General features: G+C 39.1%; 1 protein-coding gene across 2 annotated transcripts in view; it reads left to right on the forward strand.

Moving 5' to 3' along the window:
* The window catches only part of lrba (LPS responsive beige-like anchor protein), a 208,705-nt gene that overhangs the window by 81,616 nt on the left and 100,325 nt on the right, over positions 1 to 26,764 (forward strand). For both annotated transcript variants that reach the window (XM_046843284.1, XM_046843283.1), the window contains 2 exons: positions 2,900 to 3,008; positions 13,090 to 13,256. In XM_046843284.1, coding sequence (XP_046699240.1) covers positions 2,900 to 3,008; positions 13,090 to 13,256 — 276 coding nt within the window. The remainder of the gene's footprint in view (positions 1 to 2,899; positions 3,009 to 13,089; positions 13,257 to 26,764) is intronic.

The raw sequence follows: 26,764 nt of genomic DNA on the forward strand, positions 1-26,764 counted from the left end.
ACTACCGAAGGGGTGTAAATGCTAATGAACCTCAGCCTGTCTCCGAGTTGAAAGTAAAGAGATAATGAAATCAATAATTAAGTTCGATAATTAAATCGGAAATATTTATAACGTTAGCCGTACGGTTTATAAAAAAATGCTACGGCGATGTTTTAGCCGTTGTTGTAAAAGCAAGAAACTGTAAGCAGATAATAAAAACTGTAATATCCAATAGGGAATTTGTCAGACGCTTATTACATCCGAGTTTTGAATGTCTGTTGGTGTGCGTTGCGCTAATCCAGATGTTGGTGTCGTGCAAGGGGCTTGATTTGCAGCATAGGGGTCGGTAACATTATCCTGCTCTCGCTGAGCGACAAGGCGAAGAGAAGAAAAAGACAGAGGGCAAGAGTTCCAGGAGGAAAGATCAGAAGTGAATAGAGTAGTTTTTGACCCCATGTTAGATTTCTTTTGGATTGATATCAATACAGTCTTAATGTTTACCAGGAAACTTAGTAGCAGCAAATGCCTACAATGTTATTTGTGGGCTTGGTTGTAGGTGTGTTTATAAGCAGGACATTGTGAATCCTTCCAAACTTTCTGTTGTGAAGTAAATCTGTTTGCTTGTTTGTCTTGTTTTTATTTAAAATGATGAGCTTGAGGTTATAATTAGACATGGATGAATTCTTGATTCTGATTGGCTACATGGTGCTGATTAATTGTCTATTACAGCATCTCGATCCTGCTATAAAATACAAACAACAGGGTGTAATAATAAAGTTTCGATAGCAACAGCTCTTTTACTGGTTCTTGAAATGTGGATATTACACATAATCTGAGGCACACAATGAAGGAACGTATGTTCTTACAGATGAGTCTTGTGGCCATCTTGGCAAGTTCTCAGTTAAAAGCTGTTCTTGGATGCAGAGTTTACAATTTTAGAACTCTACAGTTTACATTGTCATGAATAGAGCATTCCAGAACAGGAGCTGTCTGATCCAGACATGTAACATGAGGACAGGTAAAGTCTGATCTTAAAAAGTTTAGTGAGGACAGGAAACTGTCTGATCTTGACCTGTAAAGTAAAGTAACATATTTAGTAAATATTATTGTCTGCTTTAAACATGTAAAAATTAAAATCAAATCAAATCAAATTTTATTCGTCACATACACATACATACAGAGTATGACATGCAGTGAAATGCTTTATACGACTGACCGGCATGAGGGAATAGGGTGGGGGAAGAAATAAAACAAGGGAAAAAGAAGGCAGATAAATAAAACCAATAAACTATGTAAAATATATAAAGATGAAAATATATAAAGGAAAAAATAGGAGAATTGTATATAAAAGATGTAGCTTGTGATGGGAAAAATGACAAGTATTCATGTACAAAAAACAACATACTTATTCTTAGAACACACATATTTACACTCATGGTCTAAGTCTCAGCTGTAATGTCTGTAATAAGTCTCAGCTAGAACGTTCCAATCATTATAATAGTCACCTTCAGGTTTCCAGGATGCAGAGTTCGGAATTTTAGAACTCTACAGTCTGCATTGCAAAACATGGAACATTCTAGAACAGTTCAGACTCACACTGTATGGAGCAATTATTGCTATTACTTCTATTGTGTGCCCTACACAGTGCCACTCTCAGATGTTCTAGCATGTTCCGGTTGTTGCAGCGTTCCTGAATGCAGAATGCAGACACTGTGGTGTACTATGTAACACAGTGAAGCATATTCCCCACCGCATATGAACATCATCTGTTCTAGAATGTTCCACTCATTATAGTGTAAACTGTAGGGATCTAGAAGGAACTGTTTGTTTTAATGTGTGCTGTGTTACTTGGGATTCTAGGGAGTAGGTGACATTTGGAACACAGCCAAGGAAGCACACAACTGGATGAGTGATTTTGTTTTACGCAAATGGGTCATTTTGGGCCTAGGAACAGAAAGGTTAAGAAAAGTGTGCGTGTGTGAGTGTGTGTGTGTGTGTAAGGCCATAAAGTAAGTGGGCCGCAGCGTGAACGGCGTTATTGATGGCGTCTGTGCCTCTGCTCCCCCGTTGTCCGCCCTCGACACTCCAGTATCGAGTTTCTGCCCTTCATTCCTTCTCACACTCCCTTCATGCGTCCACTCTCTGTTATTCTTCCACTTTGCTCGGGCCGTAGCCCCGTGACCCGCTGCGCACAGCTCCGTCACCCCGCCCACTCTAAAGCACCGCCGCAAGACTCAAAACACCCAGCGAATCCAAGCTAACAATAGTGAAACTCAAAGCCATATTCACACTGTCACACTCAGGTCTACTGTGGATGTGCTGCTACACACACTTTTAACACTTTTCTATTATTCTTTCTCTCTCGCTTTCTTCTCTCCTTTTCTCTGTCTCTCTTTCTATCCTTCTCAACCATTTTATACATATGTTATGTCTGTATTTTTATTATTTTTTTTTTTGAGTCTTTCATACTCACTGTCTGGGATAAATAAATGTGTGTGTGTGTGTGTGTGTGTGTGTGTGTGTGTGTGAGCGCACGCGCGTGCAAAACTGCTGTTTCACATGTAGCAACATGAGCAGGGTCAGGTTTAAGGTCAGAGACCAAAGGTCAGAAGTCACAAATCTCTTCCTCTCTGAATATTTACAGATGTGTATCATTAACACATTAGTTAGCATAAGAGGGTGGGTGTGTGTGCGTGTGTGTAATCAGTGTGGCAGATGTCATTTTCTGGTTCCTTAACGCGTGCTGACACACACACACACACACACACACACACACACACACACACACACACACACACACACACACACACGTGCACATTACAGTGTATAAATCTGATTTCACACTCATCACCAATTCAATAACTCTCTCTCTCTCTCTCTCTCTCTCTCTCTCTCTCTCTCTCTCTCTCTCTCTCTCTAGGTTGCTGAGTCACACGATGAAGGACCACCTTGTACGTGTTGCAAATGAAGCCGAGTTCATTTTAAGTCGACAGAGAGCAGAGGACATACACAAACATGCCGATTTTGAGGTACAGACACACATGATTGCATTTTCTAAATATCACGGTGTGTTTTATTTATAACAGTGAATGAGCCAATAGGAAACAGTGGGCGGGGTTACATGCAATTTTTTCTTGAATAATACACAATCGTTTATTTGTCAGTGGTCCAAGATTTGGTAGCTGATATTGACACACACACAACACTACTTTTCCTCTCTCACACTCTCGCACTCAAAAGAGACAGAGAGAAAAAAAAATTATATTCTGTTTTGGGAGTACAGAACACCTCTCCTCCCCTCTGTTTCTCCCCTCTCTCTCTGGTACTAAAGTAGAACCTGTGTGTGTGTGTGTGTGTGTGTGTGTGTGTGTGTGTGTGTGTGTGTGTGTGTGTAGTAGCAGTAGTAAAATGTTATGCTTTCAGTAAGGTTTAAGGCAGAGTCTTTTGCAATGATCCTGACAAGGAAAAGTGTGTATGTGTGTGTGTTCTTACTGATGAAATGACAAACACACAAATGTCTGTGTAATTAACATGTTAAGCATCATCAACATGTAAAGTTTATTGTGATGACTTCGATAGAAAAGCTTTTTTGGTCACAATGATGACAAGCATCTTATCATACTACAGCCATACTATAATATAAAGTTGTATTATACTAGTTTTTCTCCTCATCTTCTGCAGGGAATCTCATTATTACTTTATAATACTGAATACACTGCATCACTGGATGATCTGTGTATCTGTGTTCTCATAGGAGAGACTCTCTCTCTCTCTCTCTCTCTCTCTCATTCTCTCTCTCTCTGTAATTGCCCCCCGTGGTCTCATTGTGAGAGTTCCGTTTGTGTCCCAGTAAAAATCAAGAATATTGCTGACTTCAGAGGAAAATTGTCCACAAGAAATAATGAAGACATAGTGTGTCTGAGAGAAGAGATGAAATATTGTGTTATGAGTCCAAACACAAAGGCACTGGCTGAGACACCAGAGAGTCACTTTTACTTCTACTGCCACAAATACTGATACTAATACTGCTACTTCTACTAATACTGATACTTCGACAAATACTAATACTTCTTTTGCTACTAATACTGATACTAATACTGCTACTTTTACTAATACTAATACTTCTACTAATACTGCTACTTTTACTAATACTGATACTTCTATTAATACTGCTAATTCTACTGCTACTTCTACTAATACTGCTACTTCCTTTGCTGCTAATACTGATACTTCTACAAATACTAATACTTATTTTGCTACTAATACTGATACTAATATTGCTACTTTAACTAATACTAATACTTCTACTGCTACTTTTACTAATACTGCTACTTCACCTGCTACTAATACTGCTAGTAAAAGTGTGACTTTAAATAACTTGTTTTTCTTTTTATTTTATACTTGTACACGTATACACTGTTTATTTGTTAAACTGTTCAAGCTCAAACCCTTTTCCTTTCTTTCTGACCTTATTAATATCTGACCCTACTTTCTGTAACTTGTAAGTAAACATGGCACAGAGGGCCCTCTTTCCACACAAGTCACTATGAAGTCGCCATTCCGTTTGGCCTCCTCTGATCCTCTCGCTATGCCTTCTCTCTGATCAGATCCGATCAGTTTGTCACTCTTCCTCACTCTCTCCCTCTCTCTCTTTCTCTCTCTCTCTCTCTCTCTCTCTCTCTCCCTCTCTCTCACCTTCGTTCAGAGTGATGTGACTCTCTCTGACCCTGAACACCCGTGTTTCAGAGATAAGTGTTCAGCTCATATTGCTCTATTGATTTTCCCCCACCTTCATTTTGTGCTGCTACAATAAAACTAACAGCCGATGAAACTCACTATGGGGGTGTCTGATAAAAAAAAAAAAAAAAAAATTTTTACACCACACAACCTGTGTGTAACCAGAAAATGTTTATATCTCAACAGATCTTTTGTGTTGTTCTTTACTTTTTTCTTTCCTCTCTTCCTCCTTCCATTTCTTTTTCATTTCTTTCCTTCTACCCTCCTTTTTTTTCTACCTTTCTTTCAGAAAAGTTGCCGTGTTTATTTAGTTCATCAGCTAGCTGAAGTTTAGCTAGCACGCACACACACACACACACACACACACACACACACACACACACACACACACACACACACACACACACACACACACACACACACACAAACAATGCGAAATTGAGTTCTCGTGGTGAGAGATGGTGGGTCTTGATGAACACAGATAAACACCACACAAATCCAATTATCTTTTAGTGTTCTTTCTTCGATTTTGGGAAAAGATCAGAGACACACAGACAGACAGAGACAGAGAGAAATTAAGACAGAGAGACAGACGAAGGGACAGAGGCAGGTAGAGAGACAGAGAAACAGAGAGACAGGTAGACAGAGAGACAGACAGGTAAAAAGAGAGAGAGCGAGAGACAGACAAAGATGGAGAAACAGAGAGAGGGACAAATATAAAGAGAGAGACAGACAGAGAATGGGAGAGAGACAGAGTGATCTTCGATAGACCGGTAGAAAGAGAGGGGCAGAGAAAGAGAGTCTTTTGCTGGTCTCTGTCTCTTACCTGATAATCCTGGCTTTATTAAGTTAATTTAGTTGGGGGGGGGGGGGTAGAATTAAGGCTGCTGTGTGCTGTGGTCATGTATTCCTTGGGCACTCAGACAGGAGGGTTCTTTTTTTCCTCCTTTATTCTCTCATTTATTTCTTACCGCTGTTGTCTTTAACTTTATTTCATAGAGAATTTTACTGCTGTGTAGTTTCACTTTCTCACATTACAACTTTTTTCTCCAATCAACTAATGAAAGTATAAAGTTTGAATTCTCAGCTAGATGATTTAATTACACCCTTTACAGCAGCTGATCATCAGCAACTTCCCTTCATCCCCACACTCAGTGACACACACTCATTATAACTACACACTCATTACAATCCCTAACACACACTCATTATAATTACACACTCATTACAATCCCTAACAGACACTCATTATAACTACACACTCATTACAATCCCTAACACACACTCATTATAACTACACACTCATTACAATCCCTAACACACACTCATTATAACTACACACTCATTACAATCCCTAACACACACACACATTATAACTACACATTCATTATAATCCCTAACACACACTCATTACAATCCCTAACACACACTCATTATAACTACACACTCATTACAATCCCTAACACACACACATTATAACTACACATTCATTATAATCCCTAACACACACTCATTACAATCCTAACACACACTCATTATAACTACACACTCATTACAATCCTAACACACACTCATATAACTACACATTCATTACAATCCCTAACACACACTCATTACAATCCCTAACAGACACTCATTATAACTACACACTCATTACAATCCCTAACACACACTCATTATAACTACACACTCATTACAATCCCTAACACACACACATTATAACTACACATCTATTATAATCCCTAACACACACTCATTATAATCCCTAACACACACTCATTATAACTACACACTCATTACAATCCCTAACACACACTCATATAACTACACATTCATTACAATCCCTAACACACTCATTATAACTACACACTCATTACAATCCCTAACACACACTCATTATGAATACACACTCATTACAATCCCTAACACACACACATTATAACTACACTCATTACAATCCTAACACACACTCATTATAACTACACACTCATTACAATCCTAACACACACACATTATAACTACACTCCTTACAATCCCTAACACACACACATTATAACTACACACTCATTACAATCTAACACACACTCATTATGAATACACACTCATTATAACTACATTCATTACAATCCTAACACACTCATTATAACTACACTCATTACAATCCCTAACACACTCATTATGAATACACACTCATTACAATCCTAACACACACACACATTATAACTACACACTCATTACAATCCTAACACACACTCATTATAACTACACTCATTACAATCCCTAACACACACACATTATAACTACACACTCATTACAATCCCTAACACACACACATTATAACTACACACTCATTACAATCCCTAACACACACACATTATAACTACACACTCCTTACAATCCCTAACACACACTCATTATAACTGCACACTCATTACAATGAATGTGTTGGATAATGTTTCAGATAAACAGTTCATATGTCGAATTTTTTCCAAAATTGTATTTTTAAACTCTGATCATTCCTGGTTTCAGTCTCTGCATTGCTTCTCTTTGTATATAGCTTTTTCTCTCTTTCTGTCTTTCTCAGCAGCGTGCCCATTTTTCTCTCTCCGTCCGATCCTCCATTTGTCTTTCTGTTTCCCCAAAAGGACGTGTTTAATTCCCGATTCTCTTGACCTTGAAGTCGTCGTCTCGATGATTGAAGAGGAGGAGGAAGACGAAGAGTCTGCCAGGCGTTCATTGTGAGCAGTCCATTAGAGAAAGCACGATGAACGAGGGATGCAGTGAGGGAGTGGGGGGAAGAGGGACACAACTCACGATAGTTTTTGTGATAAGTTGTTTCGACTGCGTTAACCTTGATGGCCACTGTGACCGTCAAGGGCAGAACACCCTCTCCATCTCTCTCGCCATCTTTTCCTTACTCTCGCTCTCTTTCTTTGCTTGCACTCGTTCATCCAGAACCCGTCTTCCTGTTGTCCACGGGGGAAAATCGATTCCGAGGTTGACAGCAACATCGTTTCAGAATTGAAGCGTCTGTCAGGCAACAGCATTCCCTGGCTTGTTCACTATTGTAATTTTAAGGCATCATTTTTTTCTCTCCCGTCACTCTTGCCTTGTTTCCTCTCTCCTTTTCTGTCTCTTTGACCTCCTCTCTCTTTTTTCCTTTTTTTTCTCTCTCCAAAAGCAGAGGCCTTTTAGTTTACTTTAAGAGACTTTTCAGATTCTCCATTCTACTGTTCATACAGAAATTCTGCCCCACCCAGTTCTTTGAAATACGTTATAGTTTCTGTGGTAACAGCCCAATTCTGTATTGTGGCAATACACCTTTTATTACAATAACTATTAATACTACTTATCAGGGAACTGAGGAGACCAGTTGCTGATGTTTTGGGAGTGGAATGCTGTCCCACATTTGTCTGATACAGAATTCTAATTGCTTAACAGTTCTGGGTGTCCTTAGTTGTGTTTTTAGTTTCCTACTACTATTACTATGATTTTTATTACCCTAAGGCTACTAATATTATCGCTAGGGTCGTGATGAGTGTGTGTTAGTGATTGTAATGGGTGTGTAGTTATAATGAGTGTCTGTTAGGGATTGTAATGAGTGTGTAGTTATAATCAGTGTGTGTTAGGGATTGTAATGAGTGTGTAGTTATAATGAGTGTGTGTGAGGGATTGTAATGAGTGTGTAGTTATAATGAGTGTGTGTGAGGGATTGTAATGCGTGTAGTTATAATGAGTGTGTGTGAGGGATTGTAATGAGTGTGTAGGTATAATGAGTGTGTGTTAGGGATTGTAATGAGTGTGTAGTTATAATGAGTGTCTGTTAGGGATTGTAATGAGTGTGTAGTTATAATGAGTGTGTTAGGGATTGTAATGAGTGTGTAGTTATAATGAGTGTGTGTTAGGATTATAATGAGTGTGTAGTTATAATGAGTGTGTTAGGGATTGTAATGAGTGTGTAGTTATAATGAGTGTGTTAGGATTGTAATGAGTGTGTAGTTATAATGAGTGTGTGTTGGGGATTGTAATGAGTGTGTAGTTATAATTAAGTGTGTTAGGATTGTAATGAGTGTGTAGTTATAATGAGTGTGTGTTGGGGATTGTAATGAGTGTAGTTATAATGAGTGTGTGTGAGGAATTGTAATGAGTGTGTAGTTATAATGAGTGTGTGAGGGATTGTAATGAGTGTGTAGTTATAATGAGTGTGTTAGGATTGTAATGAGTGTGTAGTTATAATGAGTGTGTTGGGGATTGTAATGAGTGTGTAGTTATAATTAAGTGTGTTAGGGATTGTTTAGGGATTATTTTTTTGTATAATTTCCTTTTTTATTTTTTATATCTTATGTTTTTGAGAAATTCTGTTCTTTTTTTATTTACATACATTTTTATTTTTTAAATTTTATTAAATTTTTATAGTCATAGTACCCAGATTTTCATCCTCCTTTGGTACTTCTTTGCTGAATTTTTTTGTAGCATTTTGTAATGCTGCAGGATTCAGCCAGGATTTCAGAATTCTGTATACTTTAATTTTTTTCACTCCGACACAGAGCCGACATCTACACAATCTTTGTGTTGTTTTTTTAAAGGTTTTCCGTGTGCAATTCTGTCAGAGGCAACAGTTGAAGATAATTACGTTGTCTCGTTCAATTACCCCCATTTTGGATTTCACGCTTTGTCTTTTCATGTGGATAGATCTCCATCAGGACAGGCCAGATGTAAAACCATTACAAAAAAAGATGTAGTGTGTAACAGTGCACACGTTGTAAGATCACACGGCGACATGCCCTTGTTTGTTTAGCTGTTAAAAGGTTGTCGTGCGATCGGTTACGAGTTGGCGGTGTGTGATGTCATCATCTCTTGCTGTGTGTTTAGCTGTAAGTCGTTGAAGTTAGTTAGAGCGAGCAAGTGTTTCAGTGTGAGCCGATGAAGAGCCTGTTTATGGCCAGACGTTTGAACTCATGACACATTATTATTAACACGCTAATAAATGACAGGGGAAATAACATTTACAAAACAAGCAACAAACGCGTTTCTTTGTTATGATGTCATACAGGCAGAGCACCATGTTATCCAGTCATTCCTAATTAACAATTAGCATTATGGATACTGGCCAAGATTTGATCGTCTGAGACAAATTTTCAAAAACATAAAAGATTCCTATAATCAATGTTGTGCTAGTTACTAAGAAATAGTAACTAGTTACAGTACTAGTTACTTAATTCAAAAAGTAACTCAATTACTTTGTTGATTACTATTTGGTTGATTACCAAAAAGTAATGTGTTACTGTTAAAAGTAACTTTTTAGTTACTTTTTTAAAGAACGTTTTTTAATGTTCCCATTAATGCCCTTTTATGCGTTATGGTCTATACAAACACAAAACTGACTTAAACACAAAGTAATTTTTAAACACGATTTTATTTAAGTCAGAGCAGCACAAACTGAATATATCACAAGGATTTCTGAAATAAATAACAAAACAAGCTGAATAATATATTCACAATCAAAAACTAAAGTGCCTTCTGCATCATAAAAGCTGTTGTGTTGAGCTCTTAAACATGTTCCTTTCACAGCTTAAGTATGAAAACTATCAACAATGTAGAACAGAACACCGGGTTAGCTTCTAGCTTCGTCGAGGCATGGACTTTCTGGAGGTGTTTTGACAGATTGGAGTTGCTGTTTATCGCAGTAGATACGACCTTCGAACCAGAAAGACACAACTTACATTTGACTAAAAAGTTTTTGGTCTTTATGCTCAACAGCGTTACAGTATTAGTTACTGTCAAAAGTAACTGCGTTACAGTAACGCATTATTGCCCAACACTGCCTATAATCCTAGGTTAAACTTTTTTGATCGCTGGTTTGACATGTTCACAGAGAGTCAATTAATGGCCATTGCTATCATTTTTTCCATCCGAATGAAATTCTGGCAGTGTCAGAAAATTTTAGACTCTTTTCTGCAGTGTCACTTTTCTTACAACGACCTTCAAACCAAGTACCTATAGGAGCTCCGAACAAACTTCAAACTTCTTCAGGGAAAATGTCTAAACGAGTCAGGTGTATAAAACAACAAGAGCTAAACTTTGCTGACTTATGGAAGTTAATTATGGAAGGAAGAAAAATGACCTTTTTATTATCTAAGCGTGTCATTAGCAAACTGAACGCTACAGACTGTCTTTGTTTACTGCTAGCTACCAATTGCGAGAGAATCTGAACGGGTCTGAACGCGTCACGGATCGATGAGGTAAAACTTCAGACGAGTCTTTTTCTTGTGTGAATCAGTTTTCGACATTGACAACTAAGATCCTACAGTGTGACACAAGGGTTGGAGTGGAAGATCCTGAGAGACCTGTTATGGAGCTCTGAACTCAACCCTAACACCAGGCCTCCTCACCTCATCTACATCAGTACCTGACTTTACTAACACTTCTGTGTCTGAATGAGCACAAAATCACAATCACACTTGTGGAACATCTTCCCAGAAAAGTGGAGATTATTAAAAGAGAAACATTGTATCTAGAAACAGATATTAGAATCCGGCTATTTTCGGTGGGATTTTCTCGCACTGCGCATCTATTCCTTTTTTTTCCCCACATTGTCCCATCTTTTTTCTTTTTGTCTGTTTTTGTGAGTGTGTGAGTGCGTGTGGATGCTGTAAGGTCAATGTCCAGTTAAGCTCTGCAGGACGAGACGCAGACTGATCGTTAGGAAAAGGCCGCCACTCGTCTTCATGGATTTGCTGTCATACGTGACGAGTCCACTGCCAAATTGGAGAGGAGGGCCATTTACAGAAAAAACAAACACACACACACACACACACACACACACACACACACACACACACACAATGCTAATTGAATTTGGGTCTTACACACACTGAGGGAATCACATTAGAAGAGATCGCAGAGCGACATTAACCTTTCAGCCTTATTGCTTTTTTACACAAAATTGTACGTATTGTGTGTGTGTGTGTGTGTGTGTGTCTGTGTGTGTGTGTCTGTGTGTCTGTCTGTCTTTATAGTAAGCAGCACTATTCCAATATATTTAGACATTTTTAACAATGTAGATTTCTTTCTTTCTTTCTTTCTTTCTTTCTTTCTTTCTTTCTTTCTTTCTTTCTTTCTTTCTTTCTGTTGTTGTTCATTATCTGCATTATCCAAGATTCTCACGATATCTTGCATGTCTCATATCTCAAGCCTGAGTGGTTGCATGTCTGTAGAATTTATACAATCAGTGCCAAATAGGGTCAAGGTCACATCAAGGTCAAATGTCAAAAATAGTTGTTCTTCAGTAGCATCCTTCTTGAATGAAATGCATTTCTAAGGAAAATTAGGTCACTTGAAATGGTCACATGGTGGCCTATGAGACATTGGGTTCTTTCTTTCTTTCTTTCATTCTTTCATTCTTTCTTTCATTCTTTCTTTCTCTATTCATCTTAGCATCTGTATCTAATCCTTTATCATGAATTTATTTTAATTTATTTGTATGTGTTGTAAGATTTGACTACAAAAACTCAAAAATTCATTTAATATTTATTTTCGTTCTTTTTTTTCTCTCTCTATATATGTTTGTATTATATGTGTCCAGTCTATTTTGCTTTATATTTTCTTGGACCATCATTAATATATTTTTTGCAACAAATACAAGAAAATAAGACAGTTTTTCATGCCAGAAGAAAATATTTGTCTTTTTAATTTTGCAAACTACCAATGACATTGTAATGTTGATTTCTTTTATTCATTCATTTTTGTCTTTTTTCTGTTTTTTCTTTTTTAATGAATTTTTTTTTTTATTAATAGGATTTTACCAAAAAAAAACCACAAGATGCTGACTTTTTCTATTTCTCTCTCTCTCTCTCTCCCCCTCTCTTTTTTTTTGGTTAACTAATTCTTTTTGTTTTTGAGTCTTCTTTGTAAGGGATAACACGCCTGCATGTTTTTTATCAGCTGTACTCCAAGCTGCTCTTGTTATTCCATCTCTTGCCGGTCCGGAGTCTTTCTGATAACACATTCTGACAGAGAAGCATGCGTCCCGGTGCATTCTGGGTATTTTGCACATTTTTTAGCATAGCCTGAAGGCATTAGCAAATACGTGTCCAGTGTTATTAATCACCGTGACAACAGCTTGGAAATGACCCAGAGTTCCATTTGTTTCCTGTGTGTAGGGTTACACACATGAACACATACACACACACACACACACACACACACACACACACACAAACACACACTGGTTAGACCTTAGAAAAAAAAACTCAAAGCCTGGGTATAAGGTGTTGTAATTATTGAGACATGGACAGATATATAGATATCGGTAAATAAATGTTATCTATAATCAGAATATTTGTGTGTGTGTGTGTGTGTACGTGCGCACAGTCCCAATGTGCTCAGTACGCAGCAGATAAACGCGAAGAAGAGAAGATGTGCGATCACCTGATCCGAGCCGCAAAATACCGTGATCATGTGACCTCGACACACCTCATCCAGAAGATCATCAACATCCTGACTGACAAACATGGAGCCTGGGGAAGCTCCGCCCACAAGTAACACACCTTCTTTTTACCTCTGTTTCTCTCTCTCTCTCTTTCATCCTGTCTTTCATATTTACTCTGTCTTCTGTACTTCTTTGTGTGTGTGTGTGTGTGTGTGTGTGTGTGTGTGTGTGTGTGTGTGTGTGTGTGTGTGAGTTTGTTAGTGTGTGTGTGTGTTCACCTGTAATAAGGTTACAAATGGCTGCAGTAACTGTGTGTGATAGGTGCACTGTGATGCAGGTGTGTGTGTGTGTGTGTGTGTGTGTGTGTGTGTGTGTGTGTGTGTTACTCATATGGTTGAAACAGGTTTGTAGAAGCAGATTTCTCTCATTGCATTTGCCCTCTCTCTGTGTTTCTTAGCCTGTTTTATCCTTTCTCTCTTACTCTTTCTTGTTTTTTTTTACTTTGTTACTCTCTCTCTCTCTCTCTCTCTCTCTCTCTCTCTCTCTCTCTGTCAGTCACTCACTCACTCTTTGGTTCTCTCTCCTGTCTCTAGATCTCTTTCTCTGTCTCACTTTCTCTCACTCTTGAGTATATTATTGTGCTCTGTCTCTTTCATTTTATCTAATTTACACGTTCGTGCTCTTTTTTTTTTTTTTTTTTGCTGCTCTCTCCTTTCTTTCTCTTTCTTTTTCTCTTTTAGTCTCTCTCGGTCTCTCTCGCGCCCTATTAATTTCTCTCCCCATCCATCTCTTTACAGCCTGTGGAAGTAGTTTTCTATATATATGTTGTGGCTCTCTCTCTTTTCAGCCTGTGAAAGTTTTAATAAACTTGCAATTACAACATATTAAAGCACACACACACACACACACACACACACACACACACACACACACACACACACACACACACACTTTAATTAAAATAGCCTGCTGAAATATTAATGTTGTTTCGGTCTCCTGAGGATGAAGTGCATTAGTCTCGGTGTGTAAAATGCGCTTTAATCCCAACACTCGTCTGTTTTATAAACACACACACACACGTTCCCGAGCAGGGGGAAATGAGAGTGTGCTGATGTGAGTCATTTATTTTATCGAAGAACAAAATGTATTTTCAGCACAAAGAAGCATTGAGAGCTAAAGTCAACATGTGGTTAATAATGTGAACTGATATTTGAACACTGAGAGAGCGAGTCATGTAATAGTTATTAATTATGAATGAATTTGTAATAAATCAGCTGGGTATACGGCCTTTTACTGCTGCTTAGAATACATCTACTACTTCTACTACTACTTTTAATAATAATAATAATAATAATAATAATAATAATAATAAATGGCCAATGATCAGGCATAACGTTATGATCATTAGCCTAATATTGTGTTGGTCCCCCTTTTCCTGCCAAAACAGTTCTGACTTGTCAAGCATTAAAAGCATTACCATCATAAGCATGTTGACCTACAGTAGTTCATCTGTTGGATCAAAGCACAGATCCATGTGCATCAATGAGCCTCGGCCACCCACGAACCTGTCTCCGGTTCACCACTGCATTGCACTGATTCTGACCACTGCAGACCAGGAACATCCCACAAGAGCTGCAGTTTTGGAGATGCTCTGACCCAGTCGTCTAGCCATCACAATTTGGCCCTTATTCTCGCTCAAATCCTTACGCTGCCTAATAATATCCCACTCACTAACAGGTGCCATGATGAAGAGATAATCAGTGTTATTCACTTCACCCGTCATAATGTTATGCCTGATCAGTGTTTAATCAACCTATAATCCGTAACTTGACTCACCTAGTGTATGATATGTTACTTAGTAATTAACATAGTATATAGCATGCTATGTGGAAACTATATGCTCCATAAAATATAAAAAAAAGATCAAATGGCTTTTAAAAGCTCTTATATGTTCTACATTGAAGTCCGAGTTCATTTAGTTTGAGAAGTGTGTGTGTGTAAGTGTGATTTAAAGGTGTTCTGGGTGAAATAAAATTCCCTAGGTCCACTCTGCTTAGTGGAAGTGAGAGAAAGTTTTATTGTGCAGCCAGACCTCTACACTGGGGCAATATAAATCAGAATAAGCGCCTCTTCTCTTCTCTTCTCTTCTCTTCTCTTCTCTTCTCTTCTCTTCTCTTCTCTTCTCTTCTCTTCTCTCCTTGCCTCTCCTCTCCTCGCCTCTTCTCTCTGTCTGCCTCTTCCTCTTTCTCTCTGTCTTTATTTGTTTGACCCTCTGTAGTTGACCGTTATGATCTCACTCAGCCCTGGTGTCAGTGGGCTGGCTAGAAATGAGATGTTTCCAGGGTGAGGTGTTTCGTTCTCGTCAGATTGTTCTTCTCTAATGCAGAAAACAAAGGCGTTACGCTTAACTACAGTGGATACTTGTTTCCTGAATATAAAATTAAAGAATCTAATATAAATGGTAAAGTCAATAAAGCAAAGTGAAAAGTGTGTGATCGTGGTGAGTGTGTAGTTAAAGCGAAGCTGCTGATTGGTCATTAAGTGTAAAGGCTTTTATGATATTAGAATTTTGGAATAGTTTTTTGTTAAACATTCTTCTGTGTACTTCAGATGTAAATCTGTCTTTTTTCTGTTTGTTTTTATCCCCCTGCAATAGACAGACAGACAGATATTACAATTACTATCACAGAGACAGATAGATAGACAGACTACTTCTATATATTACAATAGAGACATGCAGACAGACAGATCTATTTACATATGTCTATTACATTTACCGATGGATAGACACTCTGATAACAGACAGACAAACAGATATGTCTATACTGTATATGTATATATATATATCCATGTATATTTCTATATTCCTTGGTCTATACTATGTGTGTGTGTGTGTGTGTGTGTATATATATATATATATATATATATATATATATATATATATATATATATATATATATATATATATATAGTATAATATAATAGGAGTCAATTAAACACAGAAGCGTTGTGTGCTGATGGACATTAATTACTTATTGATGTGAGCAAAGGAGAAAATGGCGGGAAAGTTTAAAGACAGCGAGGGTTTCCTCAGAGAGCGCTTAGAGGAGCGCAGGATCAAGTTACATTCGCTAAACGAGTGGAGCGAAAGAGCGAAAGAGAAAGCCGACACACACACACACACACACAGTGAGTCCACCTCATTATTAATGAATGTAAGTGGTAATGCGCTGCTAAACATATCCAAATGCTCATCAACAATTAAATAGGATGTACACACACACACACACACACACACACACACACACACACACACACACACAAAACACACACACCACAAAATCTCAACACACCAAATAAAAATTGCATGATGTGAACATTACACTGACACATCAAGTAAAATGCACACAATTTAAAGAGTTCACAGTCAATATCTAACAATAATCACACACACTCACACACACACACAAAGTAAGTCCACCTCATTATTATTGAATGTAAACACTAAAGTTATATCTGAATATCTAAATGCTCATCAACATTTAAATCCCCCACCTACACTACCCCCCACACATGAACATTACACTGATACAGGTAAAATGTACATAATGAAAGAGTGCACATCAATAATTATAGCAACAATAATTACAACACACACACACACACAAAGTGAGTCCACTTAATTATTAATGAACATGCTAAACATATCCAAACAACAAAAAATTAATACCCCACCAGCATACAACATACAACAGAACAATGGTTGTAAATTACACACAAACAATGATTTACACACAATGCATGAATCTAGACAAACAACAAAACACCAGATGTACACAGCAACAACACATGGCAAAAACAATTGCACTGAAACATAACCAACACTGCAATAATCTGTAAGCACATTACAAAATGATAATGCAATCTGAAAAGAACAAATACACAAAAAAAAAATACCAAACAGCAACAAATCAGAGAAATAATAAAACATGGACATGACAATCAAATACAACAAACAACAGTACACAATTGGAAAATTACAGTCACAATAAACATCATGAATACAATGTACATGGGTAAAAATGCTGAAAAATTTATACAACACAATGTGTGTGTGTGTGTGTGTGTGCTTGATTTCATCCTCATTTGTCTTGGAGCCCTTATGCTAACAGCAACATTTCCCGTGTGTGTGAAGTTTGATTGCTCTCTTTGTGATCAGGACAAAACGATTTCAATCCGTCAGTCACACACACACGCACACACACGTCATTAGGATATGCATACACACACACAGACACACACACACCTCGAGCCTGGAGGAGAGAAAGAAAGGCCGCATCATTTACACACCCAACATGCTGACCCTCATGAATAATGACACGTTTCTCTCAAATCTGTTATCGTCTGGAGCACGAGGGCATCCGTCAATGTGTGTGTGTGTGTGTGTGTGTGTGTGTGTGTGTGTGTGTGTGTGTGTGTGTGTGTGTGTGTGCACGCACGATCCAATATTACACAGGAGTTTATTTCTGGCCCTGCAGATTACTATTTAAATGCCTACGATAGGACCTTTTCTTCGCTGCGAGAGTTTCATTGATCACTTTTTTTCCCCCTCGCTTCTTGTCGTCGAGAGCTGCGCGAGAGAGACCCACGGATGGGCACACACTCTTGCATGACCTCTTTTCTCATTAAAGCTCTCGCTACCACTGATAGCTTCGTATCGCCACAGATTATTTTTTTTGATTTGCATAAACCTTGTGTTTGTGGAAAATTGAATAGATGAGTGGAATAATCCGTCACGCAACACATGAGCGCTTTTTTTTTTTCTTTACACATTTTATTTGCGTCTCCTTGCTCTTGCACGCCGTTCCTCACACTCTCTGTGAGAGGTGGCTCCGGGGTCACGACACGCAGCAAATGATGAATCTCACACAATGAATGATTCTGTTTTACTCTCTGCAATCTCGCACACGCCGGCGCTAAGCGGGTTCCTTCCGCATAATAGTTTTTAAATGTGAATTTTTGTGTATTAATCAGGAGCAGACCGAGGGGTGGGGACAGGGGGGTGTGTCACATGAGGGGAAATCCCTGATTAAAAAAAAAAAAATCAACAATCTTGTTGACTTGAATGTTTCATGTAGGGTGTAAAAACACTTGCAAGGATGAAAAACACAACATTGAGTTTTTGTATGTGTTTTGTACAGTTTGTGTGTGTGTGTGTGTGTATATATTAGGGGTGTAACGGGTTATCGGTTTGGTACACACAAAAATCCAATCCTTTTTACATGCGGAACATAGTTGAAATTCCCTCAGGAACGTATGTGATGGACCGCAAGTTTGTTTAGACTTTGCCTTCCCCTTTGACCGCATTTTTTTATTATTATTATTATTAAGCTTAAAAACATACATGACAATGCCAGGGTAAAAAAAAACAAAACAACTAGAGTTAGCACAGTGTCACTGTGGATACTCACTCCGTACCGGAAATATGCAAGAAAAAGCTAAAGAATCCATAGCGCTAGCGTTAGCCGATTAGCAGGAGTGACCAGTAGCTAAAAGCACTATGGATTCTTAAGCTTTTTATGTCAGCTTCAAGAATTTCTCTTAAATGGAGAAAATCCGACAATTTCACAGCTCGAGGGAGAGGTTACATGACGTACAGCTGTTATCACTTAAGGTGTACTTACTTTTGTTGCCAGTTATGTTGACAATAATGGCTGTATGTTGAGATATTTTTAGGGGACAGTAAATTTGTACTGCTATACAAGCTGCGCACTGACTACTCTAAAATATATCTACCGTAATTTCCGGACTATAAAGCATATATAAGCCGCACCTGTCTATAAGCCGTCTATACACTAAAGTACTTTACACAGGCTTTAACGAAAGACACGTTACACACGGTGTAACGGGTGAAATATGTTGCGCTTCCTTTAGGAGCATAGCAGTATTTTGGGAATAGCATGGCACTGCATTTTTCCGCTATTACTGCATGTGTGCAAGGTCGAGGAATATGTCCTTATTATTTTCTGATGCTCATTTCTAAGTTTCTTTGACTAACCCATAACGCTGTTGCCAAGAAAAATTAAAAAGCATGAGTTTTGGAAACCTGTCTGTGCTTATATGATTTATGTTGCAACTGGAGTTAGTGAGCTCTCCCTTCACCCTGACTCAACGCGTTACAACGGCTTGTATCTAAACATTAGCCTACCAAGTAAGTCATTGTTCACTGTGTTCCTCCTTCCTTTCACAACTATTTCTCTCGGGAGTTTTTCTTTTGGCATTGTCGTGCGTTTAAAAATCACCCGATGGAAGTTTTTCTCCCGAAGCCGTGCAGCTCAGAACACAGGTGAGGTGCGTTTTTTTTTTTGTTTCTGTTCGGAAATTTAATTGGTCTAATGTTATGTCGCGAAGTTTTTTGGCTTGAAGTTTGTGAAACCGGGAAAACCCAGGAAAAATTCATAAATTAGCCGCTTCGTTGTTTAAGCTGCGGGGTTCCAAATGTGGGGAAAAAGTAGCGGCTTATAGTCCGAAAAATACGGTGTATATATATATATATATATATATATATATATATATATATATATATATATATATATAAAAAACCTGGTTTTTATCATGCTTCCGTGAGAAATGCAAATGAGGCCTAATTACCGTGTCTTTGATATCACACACCCTCCAATTAATAGCGATTACACACGCCTCTCACACAAGAGACACACACATGCGCTTGTGTTATGTGCTAATTAGAGAAGCTTGTATGCGTGTGTGTGTGTGTTCGGGTTTTGCGTTGAATATTGTAATGTTCCTATTACGTCAGATTGGAATGGTTCTGATGACACTTAAAATTGTCGTTCAAGAAATAAATGAAAGAAAGTGTGATCATACGTAGGAAAGTAAGGGAGATAAATAAAGGAAAAATATGAATAAAATGAGAGAGGAAAATCTTTGGAAGGAAAACATGACATGGATGAATGGAAAGAAAAGAAAAAATGAGACTGAGAAACGGAAAAGAACAAAAGAAGATTTGTGGAGGAGAAAAATGGGGATGTAAAAAAAGGCACTAGTGTGGAGAGATACAATGGAGGGATAAGTTTTATGTGTCTCTCTGTCGCATTGTGCTGTCGCTGCAGAAATCGGTCTCTCTGCCTGGCTGTCTCTCTCTTCATCTGTCTCTCTCTTTCTCGTTCACTTTCTGTGTCTGAAAGATAAAGGAGATTTTTTTGGTGAATGGTGAAAGTGCTGAAATAAATGAGCGGGAGCAAAACGACTGCAGCACAGAGAGCACCATCTATCACTCACACACACACACACACACACACACACACACACACGACCTGTGACATACCGCTAAGGGGTTACCGCTAGAAGCCAAAGGAGGGAATCAATACAGCCCTGATATTAGAGAGAGAGAGAGAGAGGTGTTGCCGGGAAAAGAAAGAATTTTGGAAGTGAAAAGCATTAAAGAAATAAAGCAGGTTAAATGTGTGAAGAACATGAGAAAGATTTTGAATAAAGGAATAAAGTAGAGTCTGAAGAAAAGAAAAGGAGTAAGAGAAAAAGGAAAGTAGAGAAAAAACAAACAGGAAGGAACGATTCAGGCGAGAGAGGGATAATGGGTTTGATGCGAGAAAGGAATAGAGTAAATTAAATAACAGAAGGGAAAGAAGAGAGAACTGAAGAGAAGGACAGAATGAAGAGATAGGTGGAAGAAACAGAAGGGAGAGAGAGAGAGTTTCAGTATTGTATTGATCAGGCTCTTATTATCAGAGCCATAAACACTGCAGCATATGAGACTTGCGTGTGTGTGGGTGAGTGAGTGATAGTGTTTACTGGTGCTCTGTATTGGTGAATTCTATTACAGAGATAGGTGTAGGGGCTCAGAAAGAGATAACACAAACACACACACTAATGATTTGATTCTGATTTTATAGTGAATCGCTGCAATCGTTTTTTTTAACCTTGTTGGTTTGGTTCTATTTATTGTTTTATTTTCAAACTGTTCAATATAATTTTACTCCATCTTCAGAAGATAAGATTCCCAAAATCCAAGATCCATTCCAGGTAAAAAACAGTAAAAAACAGATCCATTCCAGGTAAAAAACAGTACCAAAAATACATAAATTAAGTAATCTAGTTTACATAAATAATAATTTAATACAATTACATTCTGCATATGTTGTTTCTCCATCATTGAACATTTAAAGCTCTGGAATGGAGGAGTTGGTGTTGAATCTATAATGATTTCAGATGCTAATTTATGAGTTGCTCATGTCTGCTGTAGAGGTCTGCTGGTGTCTATAGAGAACTGTTGAAGACTGTAGGAGTCTGCTGAAGTCTATTGGGGTCTGTTGAAGTCTGTAAAGGACTGTAGATGTCTGCTGAAGATTGTAGGGGTCTGCTGAGATCTTTAGAATTCTGTAGGGGTCTGCTGAGATCTTTAGAATTCTGTAGGGGTCTGCTGAAGTCCTGTAGGGGTCTGCTGAGGTCTGTAGGGGTCTGCTGAAGTCTGTATATGTCTGCCGAAAACTGTAGGGGTCTGCTGAAGTCTGTAGGGGTTTGCCGAAGTCTGTAGGGGTCTGCTAAAGTCTGTAGAGGACCGTAGAGGTCTGCTGAAGACTGCAGGGGTCTGCTGAGATCTCTAGAGGTCTGCTGAAGACTGGAGGCATCTGAAGACATTGTATATACATCTGTACAGAAGTTATACTCAGCGATTATACAGTGTTCTAACAGTGTAGTGTAGAGTTCAGTAGTGTGATGCTGGATGGTAAAAAGCTGGCTCTGAAATTGCTGGTTCCGGTATGTTCCTGTTTCTCCTTCTTGATGGAAGCAGCTTAAACAGTTTGTGACTGGGATGTGAGGAGACCTTGATGATGATTTGATGCCAGTAATGCGTTGCCCTTTGCAGTGCTTTATGCTCACAAACTGTGGAGTCTTCGTACCATACAGTAGTGGAGTTGGTCAGGATGCTCTCGATGATGCACCAGTAAAAACTCTGATGTGTTCTGGAGCCAGGACAGATCCTCAGGGATGTGAACTTCCAAGAACTTAAAGCAGGAGACCCTCTCTACCTCAGTTCCATTAATATAGACTCTGTCTTCTGCTAGATTTACAAAAGTTCACAATGAGCTCTTTAGTTTTCATAGTATTGGGGGTCAGGTTGTTGGTGGCACACCATGCAGTCAGGTTTCGGATCTCTTCCCTGTAGGCCAATTCGTAGTCATTGCTGATCTGGCCGACCACGGTGGTGTCATCTGCATACTTGATGAAGATGTTGGCGTTATGCAGAAGAGCACAGTCATGGGTGAACAGGGAGTAGAGTAGTGGGCTCAGAACACAGCCCTGTGGGATGCCAGTGTTCAGAATGAGGGTTGAGGAAACCTATGTCTGTTGGTGAGAAACAGAATCCATGTGCTGGTGTTGGTGTTGTTTTTATCCAGGTGGGTGAGGGCTGAATAAAGAGCCGTGAAACCTGCATCCTCTGTCGACCTGTTTGGGCAATAGGCAAACTGGTTTGGGTCCAGTGTAGGTGGCAGGCCCACAAATGAGGTGTTTTAGAACCGGTTTCTCAAAGCACTTCATAACAACAGGGGTGAGTGCAACTGGTCAATAATCATTCAGGCATTCTGCAACTGAGTGTTTAGGCACTGGTATGATGTTTGTAGTCTTTAGGCATGTGGGAATTGTGGTTTGGGCCAGTGACAAGTTGAAAATGTCAGTGAAGACCTGTGCCAAAACCAGATGATGTGTAAATGTCCATGTCTCTGTGTGAGTCCATTGTGGCTTTTGAGGCAAACATGTTCCAGTCAGTATCCTGAAACTGTTGCTATAAAGAAGAAATGGCCCCCTTTGACCATACCTTTATTGTCCCCACAGCTGGTTTCACCCGTTTGAGCAGTGGTGTGTATTTGTGTAGCATGAACAAAGAGAGGTGATCAGACATGCATTTAATCATCAAATACTCTATATGAGTAGAGCAATGACTTTCAGTTAAAAGTGCGTGCACAGACCTCCACCTTTGCTCTTACCAGCTCAATGCCGTTGCTGGGAATGTTGTCGTTAAGCCATGTTTCCGGAGGAATCATGACATTCCTTAATCCGCTAGTGTGATGTTATCCGCAGCAGTTCATCCATTTTGTTTGCAAGAGACTATTCGTTAGCAAGGAAGATGCTTGGGAAAGATGGTGGATGTGGGATTAGCCGTATCCTAGCCATATTGCCGCTTTGCTTCCCCCTCCTTCGTTTACAGTCTCTGCGATTTCCTGAGGGAGTACAAAATCCGTTAAAAGTCCTTCTCTGTAGTTGTGACCAATGTCTAGTTATGTTTGCCAGCCATATACTATATGTGCAAGGCTATTCTAAGTGATTGAACTTGCAGTTTGTGGAGAAATCACTACCAAATTGAGAGACGCTGGGCCTCGCATTGCGTACGAGCTGCCATCTTGGTCTTGTGACTTGAGTCTTCATTAGACCTGTAGAGGTCTGCTGAAGTCTGTAGAGGACTGTGGTGGACTGTAGAGGTCTGCTGAAGTCTGTAGAAGTCTGCTTTAGACTGAGATGATCCGACTCTTTGTTGTAAATCACTTTTTTTATTCTTTTGTTCCAATCACATCTCCACTGAATATGATTAACAGCTGATCAACTTCGAGTCAAACCTTCACACAGTTCAATCCAGGCAGCTAAACTACCTGTAAACATCGACTCATTCACAGACGACGCATGACCAGTGTGACGCGCGAGTGTGCGCTAACATATGGACATCATCAGCTGTTCAGAAGCTGTTAATATGCTGTGGTTTGACACTTTGTTTCTGTTTCCTGCCACTGTGTTGTATATACTCACACACACATTGTGCTATGTTTTCATTACTGCATCGTAAAATCCCCTAAACACACACACACACACGCAATATAAGCCTGAGATTTGTGGTAGCTAACACACTGTCTGTAATCAACACCCAGAATTAGTGTTAGCATGCAACTATATGATGATACAAACACACACACACACACACACACACATAAACTCTTACTTGCTAACATTTGATGATCCACAGACACAAAAACATACACACACAGTAGGAGCTAGCTAATGTCTGCACGTTAATCCATGTTTACTTCTCAAGTCTCCAGGTGGATGAAGAGGAAAAATTAGATGACTAGAAGACAGCTGCGCTCTCTCTCTCTCTCTCTCTCTCTCTCTCTCTCTCTCTCTCTGGGATGTTTGTACGTGCCTCTCAAGTGTTTATGGCTAAAGCCAGCCATTAATGGCGCTCGTTATGAAGCTAACATAAATAGTCGCTGGCTGATCTTTCTGTTATGACAAACTGTAATGCTTTAAGCATTTTTTCTCTGTGTGTGTATGTGTGTGAGAAACCTTATAAACCCATTTATGGCTTACATAGGTCAGAGTGTGTGAGAGGAGGACTTGCATCAGAGAGAATAAAAAATGACAGGAACAATGTCAATCTGTTAATCCCTAATGAAGAGGAGACGAGCCGCCTCGCCTCACACTCAACACCGGCAGTGCAGCGTTCACATGTCCTAAACAGCAAGAAGAACGAATGAGTGAAAATAAATGGAATCAAAGAGAAATTTAGCTGAAATATCACAATGAAGGGCAAAGAAAACTACAAGAAAATATGAAAAATTAAATGTGAGTGAAAAAATAAAATGCAGGCGTTACTGATAGGATTAACTAGAATTGAAGGGGGAAAGGAAGCTAGGAGCAAAGATGGGAAGCAACAATATCGGGGAACACCACAAGGGGAAAATTAAGAATAACGAAACAGTAAACATGAAATAAAAATGAAAAACCATTAAAAAGAATGAAGGGAGAAAGAAATATAAAAATGGAAAAATAAACAAGACATTATTGGAATTTTCGGGATGGATGGATGGATGGATGGATGGATGGATAGATAGATAGATAGATAGAGTAGCTAATTCTGTGTTCACAGACACAAAGTGTGATATAGTGTTTGTAATGGGATTACAGTCTAATCCTCTAATTCACTGTTATAGTTCCTCTGTTACACACACGTGAGGCCTCTATTTACCCAGAGTGCTCTCGGAAAGCGATGAGCCGATAAGGCCAGGCTCTTGAGACACACACGCGTACACAGATCTAGATTTACTTTAAGGGATTGCTGTTTAATATGAGAGATCAGTGAGATTGGTAAGAATCCATTTCCTCCTGTGTATCACTGCACAGACACCAGAGTAAACAACAGAAATCATTAGCCTCTGTCTGCACATACACACATAAACATACCGCTATATCACATACATTATACAATATAAACAAACATGTAAAACCATAGGTTTCGGTCTAAAAGCACATCATTATTGCCCCCCCACAAAACACACACTCAAAAAAAATATACATGCACAGTTTCTAATCTTTACCTCTGTCCCCTTCCCCTTGAACACTATCCTCTAGACCTTTCCCATAATTCCTTATCCCAATCCACTCTCTCCTATCTCATACACCCTAAACTCTTACCCTTTTCTTTTAGCCTCCTGTCCTCTATTTACCTCCACTGCCCCAACCCTGACCACCATCCGCTTTCCCTTATCCTTTAGCTTCTATTCCATACACCTTGTGCCTTATATATATATATATATATATATATATATATATATATATATATATATATATATATATATATATTCCCATGCCCTACAGCCTATCCTCTTCACTCTACAGCCTAAGCATATAACTGTATACCCTGCAGCATATCCTCTTAACCATACATTCTAAGGCTAACACTGTATGCCCTACAGCCTATTACCTACATCTTACAGCCTAAACCTAATGCTATATGCCCTATAGCCTATTACCTTCAGCTTACAGCCTAACCCTTACACTGTATTCCCTACAGCCTATTACCTTCAGCTTACAGCCTAACCCTAACACTATATGCCCCACAGCCTTCTCCAAATACTATATGCCCCACAGCCTTCTCCTAACACTATATGCCCCACATCCTTCTCCAAACACAATATGCCCCACAGTCTTTTCCTAACACTATATGCCCCACAGCCTTCTCCTAACACTATATGCCCCACAGCCTTCTCCTAACAGTATATGCCCCACAGCCTTCTCCAAACACTATATGCCCCACAGCCTTCTCCTAACACTATATGCCCCACAGCCTTCTCCTAACACTATATGCCCCACAGCCTTCTCCTAACACTATATGCCCCACAGCCTTCTCCTAACAGTATATGCCCCACAGCCTACTCCTAACACGATATGCCCCACAGCCTACTCCTAACACTATATGCCCCACAGCCTTCTCCTAACACTATATGCCCCACAGCCTACTCCTAACACTATATGCCCCACAGCCTTCTCCTAACACTATATGCCCCACAGCCTACTCCTAACACTATATGCCCCACAGCCTTCTCCTAACACTATATGCCCCACAGCCTTCTCCTAACACTATATGCCTCACAGCCTACTCCTAACACTATATGCCCCACAGCCTACTCCTAACACTATATGCCTCACAGCCTACTCCTAACACTATATGCCCCACAGCCTACTCCTAACACTATATGCCCTACAGCCTTCTCCTAACACTATATGCCTCACAGCCTACTCCTAACAGTA

The sequence above is a fragment of the Silurus meridionalis genome, chromosome 28, assembly GCF_014805685.1.
Source record: "Silurus meridionalis isolate SWU-2019-XX chromosome 28, ASM1480568v1, whole genome shotgun sequence".
NCBI lineage: Eukaryota > Metazoa > Chordata > Actinopteri > Siluriformes > Siluridae > Silurus > Silurus meridionalis.